Source organism: Catharus ustulatus, chromosome 4, assembly GCF_009819885.2.
Source record: "Catharus ustulatus isolate bCatUst1 chromosome 4, bCatUst1.pri.v2, whole genome shotgun sequence".
Classification (NCBI taxonomy): domain Eukaryota; kingdom Metazoa; phylum Chordata; class Aves; order Passeriformes; family Turdidae; genus Catharus; species Catharus ustulatus.
The window spans coordinates 39,754,396-39,777,313 of NC_046224.1; the positions used below are offsets into that span (position 1 = coordinate 39,754,396).

General features: G+C 41.4%; 2 protein-coding genes across 4 annotated transcripts in view; one reads left to right on the forward strand and one right to left on the reverse strand.

The window, feature by feature from the left end:
- Positions 1–10,026, forward strand: part of CDK17 (cyclin dependent kinase 17) — a 90,762-nt gene extending 80,736 nt beyond the window's left edge. For both annotated transcript variants that reach the window (XM_033056996.2, XM_033056997.2), the window contains 8 exons: positions 2,005–2,128; positions 3,088–3,208; positions 3,746–3,843; positions 4,104–4,209; positions 4,989–5,031; positions 5,862–5,952; positions 6,184–6,261; positions 6,686–10,026. In XM_033056996.2, the coding sequence (XP_032912887.1) occupies positions 2,005–2,128; positions 3,088–3,208; positions 3,746–3,843; positions 4,104–4,209; positions 4,989–5,031; positions 5,862–5,952; positions 6,184–6,261; positions 6,686–6,723 (699 nt within the window). In that variant the 3' untranslated portion in view covers positions 6,724–10,026. The remainder of the gene's footprint in view (positions 1–2,004; positions 2,129–3,087; positions 3,209–3,745; positions 3,844–4,103; positions 4,210–4,988; positions 5,032–5,861; positions 5,953–6,183; positions 6,262–6,685) is intronic.
- A 2,680-nt stretch (positions 10,027–12,706) lies between these two features.
- The window catches only part of ELK3 (ETS transcription factor ELK3), a 37,219-nt gene continuing 27,007 nt past the window's right edge, over positions 12,707–22,918 (reverse strand). For both annotated transcript variants that reach the window (XM_033058997.1, XM_033058996.2), the window contains exons 4-5: positions 18,144–18,266; positions 12,707–15,571 (exon numbers count right to left, since the gene is read on the reverse strand). In XM_033058997.1, the coding sequence (XP_032914888.1) occupies positions 15,473–15,571; positions 18,144–18,266 (222 nt within the window). In that variant the 3' untranslated portion in view covers positions 12,707–15,472. The remainder of the gene's footprint in view (positions 15,572–18,143; positions 18,267–22,918) is intronic.

The window sequence follows — 22,918 nt, forward strand, 5'->3', positions numbered from 1 at the left end:
GCTTCCAAACAGAGTACAGTACTGTCATGAAATGAGTGAAGTAATTTGGCACTCAGGCTAGATATTGATTACTGTTTGGTGAGCTTTTTCTTTCATTCTGTTGTCACATTACTGTAAGTATCTCCAGGGAAAGACATCTGCCATAACCTACTCTGTTGCTTCCTCTGAGAGATGGCAAAGGAAAGTTCTTTAATTTGTTTCTATTTTGGAGAGACAACCAAAAATCATAATTATGTTTGTGTTTTTAATTATCTGTATGTTAATAAGTAGTGCTTTAATCTTAAAAAGATAAGGAAAAGATGTAAGTGGGAACCTGACTCTATTTATAATAAGTGCAGTTAGTGAGCAAGGCAGAATCTGCTTGTGGTAGTCTGAGCTAAGCAGAGGAATTGCTTTTCCTTGTTTGCCTATGGTTTAAGCTATGCTCAAGGAGCCAATTTATATGGTCAGTACCTTTGGCACTGGGAAGCCAGAACAGCTGCTTAGCTGCAGTAGCTGTAGGTGCTTACCTTATAATAACTGGTGGGGGGGGAAGTTGAGTCATCATTAACATTTGAGAGACTGTCCCCTGACAATCACTTCCTCACATTCGTTAGCTAATTTTAGATTTTTTGGTTTTTGACCAAAATGAAAATCTGTGTGATCTCTGCAGGTATTAGTGTTTTAACCAAAATTTTGAACTAACACATGGCATCCTGTGCATTGCCAAAATGATCCCTTCCAACTGGGAAGAAGCTTCACAATTTCTGTAATCTGCTTTGTATTCTTTACTAATCCTTGCAGTCCTAGTGTACATTAGAGAGGAGCATTGACTTCAACAGAAGCCCTACTAATAAAGCTTGGGACTGACTACCCCTGCAACAGTATGGGCCCGAGTAGGTAGAACAAGACTTGTTGCTTCTCATTCTGCTCTTCAGAAAAGAAACCAAAGAGAAAAAAATCAATCCCGATTACTGTTTTCTAGCACAGATGAATCCCATGTCAGCACACTAAGAACAGATGGATGTAACTACACCTGCTGTGTATTTGTCCAGTTTATGAAAAAGAATTTGGTGGTGTCACTTAGTGCAAAAATAAACTGATGTAGCAGAATATGGTAATATAAAAACATTCCAGTGGATTTTTTTCAGAGGTCCTGTTACATGATGAATTTGTCACATTGCTTTCTATAATGCTTTGATGTACGTTTGCCTGTGCTGACGAGTACTGCTGTGTGCTCAATGCCAGCAATGGCTACCCAAAAGTCCCATGTTCAACTCTTTATACATACAAATACTGCGAAGTATTAGTTCTTAATGCAGTGATACATTAAACTTGCTTGGCTGCCCACTGCTAAACCTTTCTTTGCCCCATACTACTTTTTTATCTATATATGTGCAGTATTAATATGCATGACTGAAGTTGTTTGCTTGGCTTGCTATTCCAAAGGATTAAAATAAACCTGTGTGTGTCAAGGTGAGGGGATGAATGTAAATACCAGAGGCAGTTGGGCTGCTTTAATAATCTTCATTTACCTATTTCTCCATCTTCCCTAAGCTTTTGAATCTCTATGTATTTTTCCAATAGCATGCCAAGATGTTCTTTACATAGTTCAGCACAGTTGGATAGAAGTGCTGCTGAGCTGCATTTCCAGAAGGGACTCCGTGGCAGACAGGAACTTAAGTGTATAGTCAGAGACAGTTATCTTTAAAGACATTAGTGTGGGGAACAGCAGTGGTAAATGCTTACTTTAAAAATAAACAGTCCTGTGTTTCTCTTCAGTTACAGAACAAATTGCTCTTTAAAGTCTTTGTTGTAAAGTATGGTGTTAAAGCAGTGCATTAGCGTGAAAGGATTTTAAATCTTTGAATAATAATGATGATGTCCAGAATTTGCTCATAAGGAGAGTAACTCAATTTTTAGAGAAGTAATTTTGTCTTGCTTAACTCTCCAGCGTCCAACTAGTCATGCAATCTGTAGATTACAATTTTTTTGTCTAATTTATATAAATGTTCTCTTCCATAGCTATTTTTGTATCAGATTCTCCGTGGTTTGGCATACTGTCACAGGAGAAAGGTGCTACATCGAGATTTGAAGCCGCAAAATCTACTAATTAATGAGAAAGGAGAACTGAAACTTGCAGACTTTGGTATGGCCTGAAATTACTCTGTAACAAATATTTTTTTTCTCTCAGCAAAGGAAAATAATTTTTCCTTAAAAATGAGTACATTGGGTCTGTAGTGAATTAGAGTGTTCTCAAATGGAAAATGAAAGCCTTTTACAGGGTATAAGTAATCAGTGTAATATCTCTATAGGTAACACTGTCACTCCACTTGCAATTTGAAAGTAGTCTTACAGCTTCCTGTGAAATTGATGCTTAGTCAGACCTTTAAGGTGGATCTTACGTTGCTTCTCCTGACACTCCACAGTCACTCTAAAGCAGGGTAACCATGACAGGAGAGAGGAAGGGTTTGTTCATGTGCTAAATTGTCAGGTGTTGCACTATCACTGATTCACCAAATTCCTTGGGGTTTACAGTAGAGTGGGGCATCCACGTTTTCCTTGTACCTTCTGTGTCTGGAAGATCCTTTGAAAGTTGTGCTCTGTGCCTCTCATTTTACCCCTTCTGTGTGAATGAAAGTTGGTCAGAAGATTGCATCTAACATGATAGACCTGAATCTTATTGAAGATACTGCTGACAAATTGACATTAGGTTGGAAAACCCCTGCTGATGTAACACTGGTTTGGTCTGTTTTCACCATTTAATTAGTTGTTTGTTGCTTTCTGCCTTTTGCAGTGTAATTTTCCAGAAACAGTGCAGAAGGTTTTCACAGCAGGGAGGTGTCATATCAATCTAATGCTTTACTGATTTAATGAAATTTACAGGATTAGTCCAGGTTTGATCTGTTTACTTTTCTTCTGTTGTTAAAAATGCTGATTGTGAGATTGCCATAAATACTAAAAGGCAGTAGAAATCTCTTTATTAGGGCCTTAAATAACATTAAGAGATTTAGCAAGTGTAATAACGTCCTAAAAATAGTTTGTCAATTTTACACAAAAAATATTTCAGCAAGCTGTACATGACTCTTCATTTCCCTTTTTATCAAGGTTTGGCAAGAGCGAAGTCTGTTCCTACAAAGACTTATTCCAATGAAGTTGTCACACTATGGTACAGACCACCTGATGTTCTCCTTGGATCTTCAGAGTATTCAACTCAAATTGACATGTGGTTTGTATAGCTTTGTCTAATTTAAATTTTGATTCTGAGTCAAGTTGAAAAAATGTCAGCTTTGCTGTTAAATAGTAACATCAAAATACTCAGCCTTTGAATTTTTGTAGGCTACAACTGAATTAGATTTTTTGGGAAAAGGATTGGTAAACTGGGAAGATGCTATTATTCCTCTCTAAAAATGCAGAGTACTTTCTTATTGCTCAGAGTAAGCAAGCTCTAGGCCCACAGTATTTAGGGAAGAAAACAAGCCGCCTTCTCCTAATGACAGGGTAACGTGGTATTTTACCATGAGCTTTAATAAAAGTGATTAATTCAGTACCTGAAGGAAGAGGATGTAATATAGCTTATAATATAGCTATGACACAGGCTTTGTTTAGTCTTCGATAGCCTTTCTGTTGTTACACATCTTTCTGAATATTTTAATAGTATTGTGTGGCTAATTATTTGTTTTAATTGAAGAGAAATTCCAGAAGCCTTTACATGCTGAAATCACAAGATTATTTCTGCTTTATCTTTTTCTCTGTCTTTATAAAGGGGTGTCGGATGCATATTTTTTGAAATGGCATCAGGAAGGCCTCTTTTTCCTGGTTCGACTGTTGAAGATGAACTACACTTAATTTTCAGACTTCTTGGTAAATGGATACTTTTTGTAATGTTATTGCACAATGTTTGCATGAGAACTGTAGATTTTTATCTCAGAGCAGTATTATATATTGCATTGTAATCAAGGATATGAAGAATTATTCAGCTGAGTGTACAGCTGATTTTGCACAACATAGGTTTATTGAATTTTTTTTCCCTTTCTCCTTTAAATTACAGGATTAAATGCTTTTTATGTCCATGTTGTTTGTTTACATTTTTAAGTCAAATTTGTAACTGCTTCTAAATGCAGGAACTCCATGTCAAGAAACATGGCCAGGCATTTCTTCCAGTGATGAATTTAGAAACTACAACTTTCCTAAGTATAAACCACAACCTCTCATCAACCATGCACCAAGGTACTTTGTGTTTTATTAATAGAAAACGTGCATCCCTGTGGCTTTGCATATTCCTTAAGTGGGAGTGCATTTCTGAGTACAATCTATCACTGAATGGTGTAAAACTATTCATCAACTGTGTTATTGTGGGCAGATGATAATGCAAAGCAGAACCTGGTACTATGTGATTACTTCCTCTAATCTCATTCTAGTTGCCACAGCTCCTTAATGACATATGGAACAATAAACTCTGATTAATAATGTTTCCATAGTAGGAGAATTCACACAGCATTTCCTGAAGAGCACAAGTGCTCTTCTGGTTATATACTAGACCCAGGCCATTTGTTAAAATGGCCTGGTTTCCTTGAGCAGCTTCTTGTAATCATTTTGAAACCATAAAGAAGAAGAGGAAGAGTCTGTGCAACTATTATAAATAATAACAAAGACATTTGTTTTCTACCTTGAAGATCTAACATTGTATCCCTCTAGTAAATGAGTAGTAGGAATCTTAAAAGAAATAATTTTGAAAAATCAAATAAATTATCCAGGTCAACCTAGTAAATGACAATGCTAACAAAGGATTTCTGTGTCCCCAGTGTTTTCCAAATAGTCTTATTCTGAGATATTAAGACTCATATGTATTCACATTAACTTTAATAAATGTTGTTTAGGTGAAAGCATTTCCATGTTTCCATAATTTTCAGGTTTGATATCATTTAATTAAGTCAGTTCCTGTGCAGTTTTACTTTCATAAATACAATTCAATAACTTTTAATTTTTAAAAATATTTTTATTTTTAGGCTAGACACGGAAGGAATTGAATTGATAGCGAAGTTCCTTCAAGTAAGATGTGTTTTGTGGCTTTACTTTATAAAAGTACAAGTTTGAGTTTTAATATATTACATACAAAAAGTATTAGAAGCCAAAGTATTTAGTTCTGTCACAAAGTGGAATGTGTAGCTGAGTCTGTAGTGGATGACAGATGTGAGAAGAAGCCAGTGTCATGTGAAAATTGAAAAACTAATGCTTGCTTTTTTTTCTGCCCAGAACTGATTTCTTCTCTTAATACCTTTTGTGAAAATAGAATTATTCTGTTAACCCTGATGAAACTATATCTCTTGTGAAATATCTATTAAACCAGAACTTCTAAATACAAATGCTAAATTTCTTTAATGATAAATTCAGTTTAATAATAGAGAAGGAGTTGTTACTAAGGTGTAATATTACTCCTTGATGTTGCAACTGTGTTCAAAAGCTGAAGAATGAGCTTGAAGCCAAATAGGCCAACTCCTGCATCTTTGAGTAGATGCAGCACTGTAAATTATTTGTGTGCATCTTTTTAAATGTCTGCATCCTTGCCTAGAATTGCACAGATGCCAAGCAGGAGACACTTAATCATTGTGCTATCTGTAAAGATTAGGTGTAGTTTTGACCTGAATCCATTTGCAGAAGTTATTTTCACTTTTTTAGCAAGCTTGTTAAATGTTGGCAGTACTGATTTTGATAAACCATTAGATAGTCGTGTGTGAAATTAAAGTAATGAAAAAAAATTGTCCTAGTGAATTATGGGAAATGTTGAACAGATGGAACTCTTTTCTCCCTTTGATGAAATAACTTGATGCAAAGAGATTTTTAATGGAAACCAACACACTTGTATGCTTTTATATTAATAGTATGAATCAAAGAAGAGAATTTCAGCAGAAGAGGCCATGAAACATGCGTACTTCAGAAGTCTTGGAACAAGAATACACACTCTGCCTGAAAGTAAGAGGAGCAGTAAAGTAGCCGAGTAGTGTTAAGATAGTGCATTAAAGCTAAGTACATTGTGTAAGGAAAAACTCTACAATGTATTAAAGAAGTCGGATATCTAGTGGCTTAAATATTTGTGAATTGGAAACATTTCCTAATCTAAACTAAATAATTAAGGATATAATTTTGATCAATCAAACATAGTTTTATATTTGAGTGTGAATTAATTTATTTTTTACATTTCAGGTGTTTCAATATTCAGTCTAAAAGAGATTCAATTGCAAAAAGACCCTGGCTTTCGAAATTCCACTTACCCGGAAACCGGTATGGAAAGCTTTATATTTTCTCATGCTTGCTAAAAGAATGCTGTGTCAGAGGCATTTGGAATTGAAAATGCTTTGTTAAAATTAGTTTATATAAATACACTGAAAAAAAGGAAAATCCAGTATGATTTACTGAGATTTCTGTAGAGACATAGAAGCTAAGTACACAGAAAGACGTGAGTTTTAGTAGGGATGGGCAGGGCTGTGAAGGTGAGAACATTTTGGAGTTTCAGACCAGTACTGTAGGGGGGTGAGTGGTGGAAAAGTGAAAAACCAGTGCAGTGGGTGCAGTTAAAGGAAAGATGCTGATGCTGATTGAAGCACAAGGGATGGTGCCTTGAAGCAGGACGAAGATCTGGATAATAACTTAATACTCCATTGTGCAAATGCTTCAGTTTCTTACCATGGTCCGTGTTGTGTTGCAGGACATGGGAAGAACAGAAGGCAGAGCATGCTTTTCTAAAGGGGGCAGTGCAGAATCAAGCCCAAGCCTATCCTGTTGATCAAGGACTTGGATTCGAAGGCAGTGCTTTCTGTTGGTGGACTTGGAATCGCAGTTTGTCTACACTGTCCTCTTAACAGTGGAGTCTTTTTATTTCCAACCTGCAAATTATGTTTTTTATATTTGTTGTCACAGTGTGACAATTTTTTGTACAGTTGGTTTTAAGGTCTCCTCTGCCACTAGAGCCAGTAGGTTACAGCTGTTGATGTAACTGTAGCTGCAATTTTTGTGCAGGACTGAGAAACACAGTGCATTATTTATTGCGGAATCATTGCTGCTAAATAACTACTGTCTGTATAGTTAACACAACAGTTCCATGCCTGAAGAAGTTGCAATGGCTTTATAATATGTGAATGCATCTGTTTCTCTTGATAAAATGTTCTACTGCTGCGGGGTTTTTTTGTATTTCTTAAACTGCAGTGTTTCCTGGAATGTAAACATAGCTTTGCTTGGCTATAGGTGAGCCATCTTTAATGCTCTAAGTTCTTGGCACTTAATTCCTTATTTAACATTGGAAGTATGTGTTGAAATAGTTGAAAAACTGTAATGCATATTATGTTTTTGAAAAGCACATGGTGTGAAGGTTGATTCAAACAAGTGAAAAGTAACTTTGATTTGCTCTCAGATCCTATGTTAGTTATTGATAAATTAGAGCATGGAGGCTGGATGTTTTGTCAGGCTTACTCCAACATAACATATTTGCACATTGTTGTGCATATGGGGCCTGCAGAAACAATAACTTTTTAACCTTGTTTTTAACAATTTAGAAATACAAATAGTAAAAAGATAATTCATATATGTTGGACCCTGGCTTACTTTTCATTACAGAGGAACAGGACAACTAATTACACGAGCATGGGAATAATGTCACACTTTTCCCACCTTTTTGCTCTCCCATTTGTGCATTATTCACTTGAAATCAACTGGAAAGATGCAAGTTTGTACTTGAGAAGAACTCACTATGCTACAGAGTTTTTATAATGGGAACTTAGAGAGTTTTTCAGATCTTAGATGTTACCTGTTTTCCAGAGATAGTAAACATATTACTACTATGCTTATGCATCTCAGTGAGTATCATAAGTACACCCTTGGTGATGGTTACAGTATTTTTAAGCATTTGTGTTCACCTTTATGAACCTATTTGTTTAGTGCATCTTACAGAGACTGTAAATCTTTATTGGTATATTTTGAAATGGTCATGTAAATCTTTGGCTGGTATATCATGAAAATAGTCATAGGTAACTTAATTTTTCCTGACATTCACTGTAAAACGTTCAGGGGTCCTACCATTTCTGTTCAGGAAATCTTGTAGTTTATTGTTATTTAACAGTATTAAGTGAATTTTTGTATATTTCATTTTAACTTTATTTGTGAATAGTGATTGTGGCATGTTTGGGGGTGTTTTATTAATATTTCATTGATACTAGTAAATTTGAAGTTTTTTTTTAATTTTATTTTATTTTCTGGAAGAGAGAAACTCATGTGTAACGGTGACTATTGGACCACTACTGCTTTTCAGCATTTGTAAACTGGTTTTATGTTAAATCTTGTAGACCTAACAAACTGCTGTTATTTCTAACTGACCGACCTGTATTAATATTGTACTTTTGAAAGTATAAATATTATGTGGAATTCTTTGGTTTTGTTTTGGAATTTATAATAACAAAAGCCCTGTGTTGTTAAAAATACAGACTAAGTGAACTTGCGGTTCTTGGGGCATTGTTGGCAGCATTTAGCGAGGTCTGTGTGTTGTGGGAGCCCCCAGGGTCACCTTTGGCCGCTCCCTTAAATCCTTCAGTGCAGAGGCAATGGGAGAGGCAGTTGCAGTGGCAGTGGCTCATCCGTGGCTGAGGCTGCTCAGGACCTTCTGTAGTGTGGTCCAGTGTCACTGCTGGTGAGCCCTGTGTGTCACACGGCCTAGGAGCCTAACGTGAGGTTCGGACACACACGGGGCTCCCCTGATCCCAGTGCCAGCGCTACGGGTGTGGCAGAGGCACAGTTGGCACTGATGAAAAACCTTGTCCTGAAATAGTTGTTATATATATTTTTATAGTTGCTATGGAGCTGATCTAGATTTTATACCGATGAACTTTGTAGGAAATACGTTGTAGACGTGACAGTGTTGAAGAAAGAAGGGTCGGAAAAACATCTGTTTTTTACAAAAGTAGTGAAGATAGACTAAATGTTCACTGTGGATAAATGTGGGATTTAGCATTTCTAGAACAGTAATATGTTTTAGGTCATATGAGAACAAGTAATAATGTGACACTAATAAGTAAAGGACTTAAAGGTTTACCTGGTAAAATGAAGTGCATTAATGAACTTAGAAAGGGATCAGCCACACCTAACAAAAGGATGTTCCATTTAAAGTAGGAATTCAGCTTTTTTGTTACAGATTAAAAGATCTTCCATAAAATTAAAGCAGTCTGTTTATAAAGAAATTTTTTTCTAAGGACCTACAAGTGAATCTGTGTTTTTCATGAGAAGGTAGCTTTAAAGAACATATTTAAGAAACTTGGCATCTGTTGTCAAGCTAGTTTGGGGCTTTTTACAATTGTCTGTTACTGAAATTCCTGTATCAGCAGAGACAGTTCTGTGGCAGTTGTCTGTTTGGGGCAGTAGTCAGCAAGTGTGAAGTTGCTGGGCATCTCTGATACTCTTTTGTGGAATTCTCTGTCTGCCTCCTGTCTGGCAGAGTCAGGTACTATGGACTTGGTTTCACTGTCCCCAAGAACTGTAGGCATGTTGGCCTTTTTGGGAGAAGACCTCAAGTGTGTCAAATACCAAGCAGAGAGTCACTAAAAATGGATTACTTTCAGTGTTTGATGTGACCACCTTTGCTTGATGATGAGTGATCAGTTAATGAGAAATGGCCTGCATGTCGTGGCTGATTTTAGGTAGTTATTTTTAGAAGATACCTGGTGTGTCCCACCTAGCCCAGAGTAGAGCTGGCAAGGTGTGGGTGTAGGTGTGTGTCAGAGTCAGGTAGGCTGGAAGCCAGGACAGAGACAGGTGGTGGTGATGTGGTTGCATTCACATGCAGGATGAAGGCTGAAGGGGAGAGAGGGTGGGTGGAGGATAGGGATTGATAGGATGGGGTGGGAGATGGAAGGGGCAAACCAACAGCTCAGCAATGCTCTAGTGGAACGTGCATCTCAACATGGCTGTGTTATTTTTGTGCTGCTTTACCACAGCATTAAGTAGCCAGAGTGTATCCCTGAATTGGGCAATAAAAGTTAAAATAAACAACTGTTAAAGAATCAACATACTTTGTATTTGCAAATTATTTGAAAAACTGCAAGGTAGTGTTCTTTGGGCTGCTTGCTTGTTGTTTGTGCATGAGTTTTTCAGTGTAATAAAGGTACATTGTTTCTGTTCTGCAATGTTAAAATGGAATTAAGGTTAAGAATACATTCTGTTATTGAGGACAAAATACATGAAAGGTATGTTGCAAATATCCACAGGCTAAGTATCATAAACCCAGGAAATACTCAGAATTAAGGTCAGATGTTAAAGAAATCCAAACAAATCAGGATATGGAAATACAGAGCTACAGCACATGGTGACACTGAAGAGAAACCAGAATTTACCTTATCTGTGACATGATCATTTTTTCTGGTTGCTGATGAGCAGAGTTGAGTAATTCATGCACATTGTTAGTACATTTCAGTACCTTATTTACCTTCAGAAATTTTGGCTTTAAAACAAATGTAACATCTCTATGAAATGCCTTAATTTTGGGAAGGAACTTGAATGCTTACTTTATGCAGTTTGGAGGTTTTTATTTTTTCAGAGGCTGGGCTGTTAAAGATTTTGGGCTCTCATTTGGCCTTTGTGTACATCCATGTGTATCACCAGTATCTGTCTCATACCAATTTAGGAGACTGGCCAGGTAACAAGTACAATTATGAAACATCAAGGAAGTATGGAGCAGTTGGAATATTATAGGTAAGCTCTGACTGTACAGGTGGAATGATTGTGAAAAGTATATAAGGTACATGGGCTTTGGAATTTCTACCATGCACCTTTTTTCATCTGTGGAGTTAAGCTGCACAAAAATCATAGTCCCATTTTTGGCCATAGTGGGAACCTGTTTTCAGAACTGGGATTAGAGTTTGGATATTCTAGACTAGTTTTTTTTTAACCTCTTGTGTGTGACTTTAACTGGGCAGCACCTCACTAACTAGCTGAGTAAAATTTATTTCAGTGGAGAACATGAGTAATTTTGGATTATTATTGCATGTTTTCTAAAATCCCTTGTTACAGTTCTGTAACTTTTGAGCAAACTTAAACTGTGAACGCACACATAGACATGTTCTACTGTGGTAAATAACTGCTGAATTTATTGTGCTGGCTGCACCCTTCAAGCTCACTCGAGAAGCAGACCTGCCTGAGTGCATCACTTTCATGGTTCTCCTAATGAAATATTGAGTCTTACTTGGTTCAGTTGCCCTGCCTTGAAATACATTTTTCCCCAGAGAGCTATTAAGTTCCTTCATTTGTTGCAGTGGGGTCTTTCTGCTGATGGAATTACCATGACTGTGGATTGCAAACGAGGGAAAATGCTCTTCCCTGTCTCTTCTCCAATGTGCTCCTGTAGAGCACCTCCCTCCAGGCATGGTAGCCTTTTTGCTGTCACCTGCCCCTCCTCTTTCACACCCTGAGCTTGTTTTTTCAAAGACTGTTTTTTCCTTTCTTCACTGTCTTGTTATTTGATTTGCAGGAGGGGTAGATGGCCTGGATCTATGTTAGGAATAATTAAGTTTACATTTATGCCTTTACACTTCTTGCAGAATGAATGTGAACTGGTGGGAATCCTTCACAAGAGAACTCTACATACCCCAGAATCCTCTCTTCTAGGATGCTTGCTTCAAATTACCAGCCCATACCCGAGGCATGCTGATTGCTCCAGAGTCCTTGCTTGACGTTCATTCTGCTTTTTTCATTTAAATAAATCCATACTGTTTCTCACTTGTGCTGTCAGTCTCTTTGCCCTCAAGAAATAAGTTTGTACTCCATCTGTGCAGAGCACTCATGCATTAATTGGTAAAAGCAGTTACAGTTTCAGGCTAAAACAGATTTTTAAAAGTTTTCTGATGACTTTGGAGGGTTATGCTTAAATCTGAGGCCTGTGTTTGTTCATCCTACAGGATATACAGACAGTCTGAGGACCAGAAAGGAATAGCTATGTCATTACATAAAAGACTACCTGTACTTACTGTGCCTTTTCTAAATTCATTTAGGTTTCATAATGTCTTCTGAAGATGTTGCCTGTAGGCACAAGATCACACAGACATTTAATGGAGAGGGTTGTTCTGTTAAAATTAATCCTGTAGTTTTGTTTGAAAGGACCACCTCCCCTTGAAACAGAAACCTTATTGACAGTTCTTTACTTCTTTGGTAGATATTTCCAGATAGGTAAGTGCCTATCTGATGAGACTCGTTTTAGTCAGACAAATCATTCTTTCTTGACATCATGGATGTGTGTCAGGTCTTTTGCTATTGTTTATCACCTATCAATGTTTTCCCCACCTTGGAAGTTTTCTTTAAAACTGAAGCTGCTTACCTGTGCCAGGGCCAAAGGTGTGCAGAAGCTCTTGGTAAGCTCCCCTGTAGCTGTGGCCCTTATGGGGAATACTTGCTTTCCTGAAGCAACAAGGTGCAGGTAAGCCAAACATACCCTAATTGTGCACCCAGCCTATATAGTAACTGGGAACTTCTTGTGTATTGCTGAAGCATGAATAAAGTGAAAATCTTGTAATAGATCCCCCAAGTATGATTGAACTGCAATTACTACCAAGAATACTGAAAAGAGAGTAACTCCCATTTTGTTCCCCAGGATTGTTGGCTTGGAGCTGTCCATGCCAGAAGAATATTGACACTTCACAGTATTTATTTAAAAACATTTATTTGATTTTTCTCTACAGTTAAAAAGATACCTGTTAATAAAATTCAGTAGGTTACCAATATAATATTTTCTTCAAAGCTTGAGGCATAAAGTCTAGTATTTCTTAGAAGTGTTAGACTTGAGAGGCTGGACTTTATTTGTGTAAGTACTTCCCAATAGCAAAAATTTTTGTTCCACATTATTGACTGATTTAGAAGGCAGATTTTGACAGCCTATTTTTTTTACCTGAAAAGTCAACTAGCAGAAGATGCATTCTCTTGCTGGTTTTATTCTCTCAAAGATGAGAAGAAGCACTTCTTCCCACTTTCTGTCTTCCATTGTTTTATTGGATTTTCTCAGATCCTTTCCAGTAATTTTTTTTCAAATAGGATTTTGTCCCAGAATTGCTATTTCCTGCTGTCTTTTAAAAAAGTCCAAAATCATTTAAGGGCTGGAGGGTGGGAGGGAAGCTATGGGTGTGTTGAGCCTTTTGAGAAGAAAAAAACTCTGCTTTATTAATAGTAAAATCTTGGAAGAAATAAAATCATGGGAATCCGGGTACTTCAGAGAAGAGATTCTTAGTCACACACCCCCTCCTCTAATGGTCAACTGTTTTTTTTGCAGTGTAATATTCCATACTGGTATGTTTTCATCTCTTTAAATTCATAGTGAGAAACACCATGTCGATGCCAGATCCTCCCATTAGCTACAGTGGCACATACAAGACTCTGCTTCTGTTCATGCCTTACAGCTCTGAGTAGGTGTTCACGGGTTTTTTAAAATGAGGCAGGAGTCAGCTCTCCAGTGTCAATAATTACCTCTCTGTAACTTGTGGGAAAATATTCCATGTACCTGAGAGGAATGCATTGGAAGAGAAACGTTTAGTCTGCAAGCCCTTGTGATTTATCTCCACTAACCTTGTCAGTCCCATCAGGTACACACTGTCCTTTCTTCCAACCTATTCTGATTTTACTTTGTATAAAATTTGCATTCACTCATAAATTTTGCATAGGTTCATCTTCTCTTTTTGACTCCGTGGGGTGGCACATCTTGAGCTCTTGAAACGTTGAGTTGAGCAAATGATGTCCCAAGTGCTTCATTTGTTCTCCTCATGTCTGGCATTCAGTTGCTGTCTTTATCAGCTGGTACTTACATGGTTACAGCAGGTTTTTATCACTGCAAGTGGAACTGACAAGTAGTTTTTGGTTGTGCAACCCAGGAGCCTGAGGAAAATTCCTGCTGTCTTTTGTCAACCACCTCTGCCCCAAAAATGGCTTTTCAACATCAGTTCTGCATTAATAAAATGTTTATTTAGCACCTTTCAGGTTGAAGAATCCAAAAGCACTTTACAAATAACTACACACATCATCACTGAAATGCATCCAAGCAGAAAATCAGCAGACAACTCGCTGCATACATTTCAAAAAGAACGGACCATGGCCAGCTGCTCAGCCAGAAAGCAAAGTTGAGGTTCAAATGACCTGTCACAAACAGGGATTGGATTTGGGCTTGGCTTTTAAGGTCTCATCTTAAAAACTGACACAGTAAAGCTGCCTTCAAGCCAATTTAGCCACCTCAGGAAACTGAAGAATTGCATCAGCCCTGCCAGGATTAGAGTCTGTGGTGCCAGGGAGTCTGGCCTAATCCTAACCTGGCATTTAGATGACTAAACCATCCCCTCAAGGTAGAGGACATACCCAGTAAATTCAAGTTGCAAGTATATAGTAACACAGTGCTGCTTTTTCATCCAGAATTCAGCTGTTTGTTTATACGTAAACATCCCACATGCACAGTCTCTGCCTCCTTGCAAGCACCAGGCATCAGTTTAATGACCTGTAACTTTTCCAGCTTTGGGAGAAGGGGAAATGTGACCTTCAGAGCTTGAGTAGTTACAATAGTCTTTCCAGGGAAGTAGTAGAAGGCACTTGGCACAGCTGAACAAAGCACCTGGAAATTATTGGGAATGATCCTCATTTCCAGGGAGAAAAGAGATTACCTGCACTCATTCCAGCTGTAATTTTGACAGTTCATAAGAAGTATAGGCCGAATAAATTTTGAGCAAAGTCTCCTTTTCTACAGAGGTACTCAAATGCTGGAAACGTCTCATGAACATACGCAGCCCAGTTCATCCCTGTTCCAGTTTGACAGAAGAACTTGGGCATAAATGTGTAAATGTGGCTTTGTTACTCTGAACTACATCTCCTGGCTGTAACATGGATTACGTTTTCCACTTCGACAAAGAAAAATTATAAGGCTACTTTTATACAATTTGAAAGCACTTAATACAAAGTTACATTAATACACTGCATCATATGGCCTATTTGTGGAGAAAATACTGAAATACTACCATAGGGCTGTTCAATACTAGGTTTTTTTCTTTCAACTTTTTATCTTAATACTAAAAAATATATAAATCATTTACATGACTTTATGCAAAAGAAGGCACAGCCGGTTATAGTTTACACAAGCGCAATGCATAATATGCAGGAAAAGGGATTAAAAAGAGGCTTCACATCCCTATTACATACATTGTTGCAATCCATTAGGAAAAGTACTTCATCAACAACAGAAGTGTTCAACACTTGAGAGCTATGATATAAAAAAATTATAATCCATTTAATGCATAACAGATTTATATATACTTTTATATATAAACACTGTTGAAAAACGCTAACATAATAAAAGTAGATTATCCATGTAATGAAAAGTGCAAACCAAAGTAATAAGGGGTTTCACAATGTCCTTCTCATGACACAGGAAAAACTAGCCCATAGGAATGAAGTGTTAAATCCACCAATGCATCCTTGGTGTGGTGAGGCATCATCAGGATTTCTGAGCATTTGGAGAAAGCAGTACTGGTGAAGAGGCTCTGTCCAGACTGGGGAGTGGTACTGGTATGTGACCATTTAGCAGAGTTGGGAACTGTAAGAGGCCAAAAGGTAAAAATCACTCTTTATCTCAAAACATGCAGCCCAAGAAGCACATAGATTTAGCATTAACAACTGCCTCCAGATGGTTTCAAGAATTGTGATATCTATTCAGTAAGACATCTACTAAATGCCTGCATCAGCCATTAGGAATGCAAGATAGAGGACAAAACCTGAATAATTTTTAAATGAACAAGGATATAAAAATCTGTTATTGACTATTTTTTATATAAAAGTTCATATAATACATTTATCATCACCCTGGAAAAATGACCACTACAGAGGAATATTTGCCATCCACTCTGCTTCCAAAAATATTTTTCAGTCTACACTCTATTAATTACAATACATCCTTTTTGTCTTTCTTTTATGCAGGAAAGAGTGGCAAAAGTTAAAGCTGAGATGTAGTTTTAGGGCAGAAAAAGTACAACTGGGCATACAAAGTATGCGGAAAATTACTCTCAATTAACTAGAATTTCTGTATTCACTCAGAAACTACAAACTAGCTACACTGTTCAGCATGCAAAGCAGAATGTATTGTCATGTATTGTTGCCTGCTGCTTCAGAAGTACTGTGCAAAAAACCTATCCAATACACAAGCCGTATATTCCTAGTTTGTGATGGCATCGTGACTGCACCTTGCCTGCAGTAGTGACTAGTTCTTAACATCTGACTTGAGAAAAAGAAAGCCAGGTAGGTGGAATAAACTTGCTGCAGCATGAGGCAGGAATTATCCCAGTGGTAGATACTGATCTGGCCTCAAGGCCCAGCTCCATGAGCTGTGCTGGGTTTCTGTTGGCTTGAGGGAGACAGCTGAACAACTTCAAGCACCTGGTGTATTTTTACCCCTTATCAGCCAAGTGTGGTGTAACCACGCCCTCCACATGCATTTAATAACGTGCTGGTAACAAGTTTCCTCTTCCCTTCAGATGGTAGGTGGTGATACCTGTCTTCCACCACTCCGTGTAAAGCTGGGTCGAGCAGTGTGGTGCTGCAGGGGGTCTGGCACCTTGTTCCTGGTGTGGCCCAAACTGGCTGATAACTCGGCTTTAACCGCACCAAACCTCAGGAAATGCTTCCATCACTTCTGCCAAGATTCATTAAAGCACAGAAAGTGATTACAAGCTCTTCCCTGGGCATGCATGGAGAGTGGGCTGACTTGTGCAGGCAGCCTGAGGAGAGCTCTACCCTGACGCCTACACTGGCTGACCCATCAATTCTCAGTGGGCTTGGCCAGCATTCAGCTGTGGTTTTCGTTTCCTATTTGCTGTTAAATAAGGCTTTGTGCTCAACAGCTTGTCATTGTGGCCTTTGCTTGAATCAAACATCCTCTTTAAGGCCCTTTGGGTCTCTCAGAAGGGAAAGCCAAGGCCACTCCTCACTTTCTCTTCCCCCAGGGAATGGCCAGCATGTGTCTATACAAGCTCACTCCAGGTCTGGATGCAGGCACTTCTCAGTTGAAATGTCTGGCTGTTTCTAACCACATGTGCAAAACTAAGGTCCAGTAGGTATTAATGAGTTTATCTGAAACACAGATAAGGAGCCTTGAGCTCCATGTGCCACTGGAGGTATAAAGACTGATTATCCCAGTGCAGACAGTACCTGAGCAACTACTTAAGCTAAAGCCTAGCCCTGGATTTGGGCAGTCAGCCTTCCTGAAGGTTCAGAGACTAACACAGAGTCCCTGTCCAGCAGTAGCCTTCTCCTCTTAGCGCTGGCCCTCCACAGTAGTCAGGGTGTTCATTCCAGGGGTGTCCTGGCACCTTCACTGTACCATTACTGGCCGTTAGGTTCCTTGCCAATCAGCAGATCAACGTCATTTCTTCTGTGACTTAATGAATCAGCTGTTTTGCAGCAGCAACAGCTGGAGCTGCAAATACCATCCCCATTGTCTTCTTCCTGAGGCTCAGGCAGATGCTGCAGCTGAGTGCTGTGGCCATCGTGGGTTATTTAATAACTTGTATTTACCACATCTCTATAAAACTTTGAGAATTTCACTTTGCTAATACTCGGGAGAGAGCAGGCACAATGCTGCCTTTCTGCTGCTACATATGGCGAGGTCATGCTCAGAGGTACATCCTTGGCTGAGGACACACTGATAACTGGCAGGAGAACTGGAAATGGAGCCTTCGAGTTCAGAGAGCCTTGTTGTTCTGAGTGAGAAATAGCTCATTAGGTCAAAAGGATAAACATACACCCACCTCACTGGGTGAGACCCAAACTGTCTTGGTTTTCCCAGAGTCTAAGTTCTAGCCCTCTCCTGGCTGGTCACTGACTGGTCTGCACTCTCTTCCTGCAGCTCTGAGAGCTCTGTTACCTGCTCTCTCTGGGGTCCAGCATTTCTATCTCTTTCCTTCACACAGTATGTGTGTGCTTTCCTGTAGGTTCTGACTCTTCTGCCAAGGATTGGAAGAGAGTACAAGTAAGTAAACCTCTCTTTAAAGTGCCTCTTGATGCCTCTGTTTTCTTGATCTGTTTGAAAAGCTCCAGACTGATGGGATGTTCCCACAATGTCTCTTCCATATGTGTGTGTTTAGCAATGAAACCTGTCCCTTGGGAAGACTTACCTGGAACAAAGTGTTTGGTCCCTGCAGCCTGGCAGGACTCAGAGGAGCAACAGGACTGAGGCTGCTCCAGAAGTGAATGCTGGACAGCAGCGGGCTGGGGGTCAACAATAATCCGTTGGGGGTCTGCAAGACAAAAAACACACCGTGATGCACAGCTCAGAGTTACAGCTCCATGCAGCACTCACCACCCCTACAGCCTTACACAGCATCCACTGGCTCTATTTTCCATCGAATTCAGATACACAGCATGGTCAGCAGCAGCAGCCCATCCAGCCCTGCATCCTGTCTCTGGATAACTGCACATTTAATATTCCTTCATATGCAGATTGATGTTATTTCTGTTTGCTTAAAGAGATGCACAGTTATTGTTTATTGGAACCATGCTCATGCAATGTGTTAAAGTACAGAATAATACCATGTGTGCCCCAGTGCCTGCCAACACCACCTAGTCTCCTTCAGAATCAATTTTTACCTTCTGAAGGGTAGCCTTGACCTGACTTCCTTGAATTCCTTAGCCTGACAGCAGCTTTTGAAGCATTTAGTGTGTGTGGAGCTGAAAGAGTCGCTGCTGGCCTTTGATGTTTACTCCCCTGAGATGCCTCTTTGTAATAATAGAAGAGGGTTCAAGAAGCTGGCAATGCATGGGGCTGTGCAAGGAGAGACAGGTGTATGGGTTGGGTGCCCAGAGGAACAGCAGAGAGCACAGCTAATTCTTTGAAAAGAAAAATGGCAAGAACTTAGAATCCAAGGCTTTTCCTAACTCAGAGGTGTCTCCTTCCAGTGCCACGATGCACAAGAATTGCTGGGATTGCCCTTAGCATTGTTAAAGCACAATTAGAGGGGAGGTAGAGTTGGAGCACATGCAAATCTAAATTCAAATGAAGAATTAAGTGAATTATTCTGTATCCAAAATAACTTTCATAACGCCAAAAAAGAAAATGTGATGATTTTGAAAAAAGTACAGTAATTTCACGAATACAAGCCGCACCAATTTGACCAAAATTTTGGTGGAAACCCGGAAGTGCGGCTAATATTCCGGGGCGGCTAATCTATTAACAAAATTCTAAAAGCTGCCAACACGGAAGTGAGAGCCCGCGGCAGCCCCAAGCCAAGCTGGAGCCCGGCCGGCCCCGGCAGAGGTGGGAAAGCCTGGCAGAGGCGGGGCCAGCAGTGTCGGGGGCGGGCGGCAGAGCCTGAGCCAGCAGGGCGGGGGAGCCCGGGAGAACTGGGGCTAGCAGTGCAGGGGAGCATGGCAGAAGCAGGAAGGCCGGCGGGTGGGGCTGCCTGGCAGCGGGGGAAGCCCAGCATAATCGGGGCCAGCAGCGTGGGGGAGCCCGGCGGTGCGGGGGCCTGCAGTGCCGGCCAGGGCGAGGAAACGCGGCGGCGGTGCAGACGGGAGGGGGCGGCCGGCGAGCCTGGTGGCGGCGGCGGCGGCCCTGCCGGCGGCCCTGCCGGCGGGGCGAGCGAAAGCGGCGCTCGCGAAAGCGCCGCCCGGCGAGCGAAAGCGCCGCCGCGAGCCGCGAACCGCGAGCGCGCCGCCGCGAGCCGCGAGCCGCGAGCCGCGAAAGCGCCGCCGCGAGCCGCGAACCGCGAGCCGCGAGCCGCGAACCGCGAGCCGCGAAAGCGCCGCCGCGAGCCGCGAGCCGCGAACCGCGAGCCGCGAGCCGCGAGCCGCGAGCCGCGAGCCGCGAGCCACGAGCCGCGAAAGCGCCGCCGCGAGCCGCGAGCCGCGAAAGCGCCGCCGCGAACCGCGAGCCGCGAAAGCGCCGCCGCGAACCGCGAGCCGCGAGCCGCGAGCCGCGAACCGCGAGCCGCGAGCCGCGAGCCGCGAGCCGCGAGCCGCGAACCGCGAACCGCGAGCCGCGAAAGCGCCGCGGGGCGGGCGCGGCGCTCGCGAGGCGCGGCGCGGGGCGAGCAAAAGCGGCAGCGGGGCGGACGGCGAGCCCGGCGGCGGCAGCCCTGCCAGCCGGGCGAGCGAACGCGGCAGCGGGGCGGTGCTGACGGGAGAGGGGGGCCAGCGAGCCCGGTGGCGGCGGCAGCACCACCCGGCCAGCCCCGCCGAGCCGTGGCGCTGAGCTGGGCCACCCGGCCCCGTCGGCAACCATGAGCGGGCCGAGCCTGCCTGGCCCCGCCCCGAGCCAGTAAAGCCCGCTATGCCGCGATCCTCTTACTAATTGGCCAATTTGTGAAAGCTGCGCACGGATTCTCGCGACGAACGAAAGTGCGGCTAATATTCGGGGTGCGGCTTATCTATTGACAAAGACAGCAACATTGTCGAGGCACCGGGGGTGCGGCTTATAATCCGTGCGGCTTGTATTCGTGAAACTACTGTATTTGGCATAATGAGTTAATCTCACCAGTAATCTTGATGCCAATTATCAAAATCAGTCCTATTTAGCAAAGCACTTAATGGAATTTGAGTACACATTTAGCAAGCAAGCATGTGCTTTACTGTGTCAAACAACTGCCTCAGTGCTCTGCTGAACTGGGGCATCCTTTTGTCCCAAGTTTAAAATATGCAAAGAGAAGACAGAAGGTAGAGTACCTGCATCTCCTTGTAGTAACCAGCAGGTCACGTATTCCAGTGCTCCCCCCCAGGCCAGAAATACAAACTCACGGAGGGCAATGCAGCCAGGGGTCTCCCTTAGCAGCTGCTGACTCCAGGGCCCATCACACCTGCTCTGTGCCAGAAGCAGGCTCACACAGGCACTGCCATGGCTCATGTGCATTTCGAGTGTCGCAGATTCATCTGCCAAGCAGTGCCTGAGGCATCGGCTGCGGTGTTTGGGGCTCTGTGCAGGAGCACGGGAACACAGACCTGCTGTGACATGCTTGCACTGCAGTTCACAACAGGGTCAAAATTGGTTTGGCACCGGCAGAAGAGATGGGAAAGACAAGTAACAGCAAACATTAAAGTTATCCTGGTGATTCTGAAAGGCTGTTTAATGCAAAGATCTTGGCTGCTCTTGAATGGTTTTGCTAAGGAATCTCAGATGAAGTGGGGTTTGCGGAGAAATGTACAGTTAAAGGACCCTGCCACCTTTCTTGTGCTGAAGAAGGTGGATCAGAAACACCAAATGCCATGGAAGAAATCATGTGTGTCCCAAGGAATAATAAACCTGTGGTATCACTGGGAAAGAAAAAGGTGTTGATGCAGTAAATCAGCAGGTCACAGGAGTACCAGTCAGGGCTGGGATATATCTGCATACCAACAAAAGGGGAAAAGAGTGGCTGGAGGCCTGGCGAGGAGAAAACCTCAGTCTTGATCTCATCAAGTGACAGCTCAAAAAAAAACAACAAAAAAACCCACTTGACAGACAAGCAGGCACTTGTCAAGAGTCCTTTACAAACACTCTCTTCCCAGGACCATGGTGCTTTCATGGGGAAGGAAATCAGCAGCATCAGCCTGAGCCCCTTTCCTGTGCCGCATTTCAAGCTGATGCTCCATTGGCAGGCGGCTACTGGTGGAGATTTATGACACTGACAACACACTGAATTAGGTCAGGATAAGTACTCAGATCTACTTACACAAGAGCCTACTAACCTTAAAACCAAAGATGTAAGTAGCTAGACACAACAACATTCAACTAAGGACACAGTACTGTGGCAACTGTACCAGGAACACCAGTGAGCAACCTCCATGCTTTATTTTTCCTCTAAAAAGCTGCAGATATCCAGAACTCAAAGTGCAGTTCTTGAGGGGATATTCTGAAAATAACAAGGAAGACTTGGAGGTGTTTATTCCTACGTAGATGCAGCCAAAGCAAGTCTTCAGACAGACCGAAAAACTGAGATGCCCACCATTCATCTCTGGAAGCATGCTAACATGCCTAAAGCAGTGCTAAGGAAAAGCTCATGTTCTTTGATGAGCAGAGCACTAGTGTCTGCAAGTTCTGCCAGAACCAAGAGCCAGCCAAAGCAAGCCTCCCAATCTGTTTAATATTTAATGCAAAAAGAGCACAGGGCCTCCCAGGCTTGTTCTGAGTCTTGCCATCAGCCAAGCATCAAAACCACCAGAGGAAACCCAAGTGTAAACAACACCACAGGACAGGCTATCCCTAAATTACATGCGGAAATTGATGTGTCACTTCATTTTCTGCCCACATGCAGGCATATGTCTGGTATTAGATGTGAAACCATTGGGAAGTTCCTACTTTTAAAATGTCATTGTAATCTAAGCACAGGAGCAGTTTAAATAGAAATAATTCATTGCACAGAGAGAATTATGTTAAGCAATGATGCTCATGGCTCCTGACTTCTGTGACAATGTGTGTAAGTACAGTCTTGTCACTTCTAGCTGTTAGAAAGCAAGCAAATGCTGTCACACATACATTTCTGTTCCAAAAACATGGTGTGCATCAAGTGCCCTTTCACAGCTTTCCACTGAGGGTTTTCCTCATTACCATCAGGTACAGTTTGAAAGATATTTTAAATATCCTCTCAGGCATCAAGAACTTCTCAGAACATACATCACTCCTGGGGCAAGGATCCTGTTCTGCACCTACCCCTGGCAGGAGCTGTTTCACACTGGGATCTGATAAATCAGAGAACATTTGAGATACAATGCATGTTCTTCCTTGGATAATGGGATACACAGCAGATCTCCAGTCTAAATCATGGCTTTAGTTATTTTGCAGTGTGATATTACAGTTATCTGAATACAGCTGCTATGTAGTTTTCATTTTATATTCACTAGGACAAGTGTTTAGGATGCAGGGTGCTTCTTATCCATACATATCCTTCTAGAAAAAGAAGGCTAAAGAAGAGGATAAAAA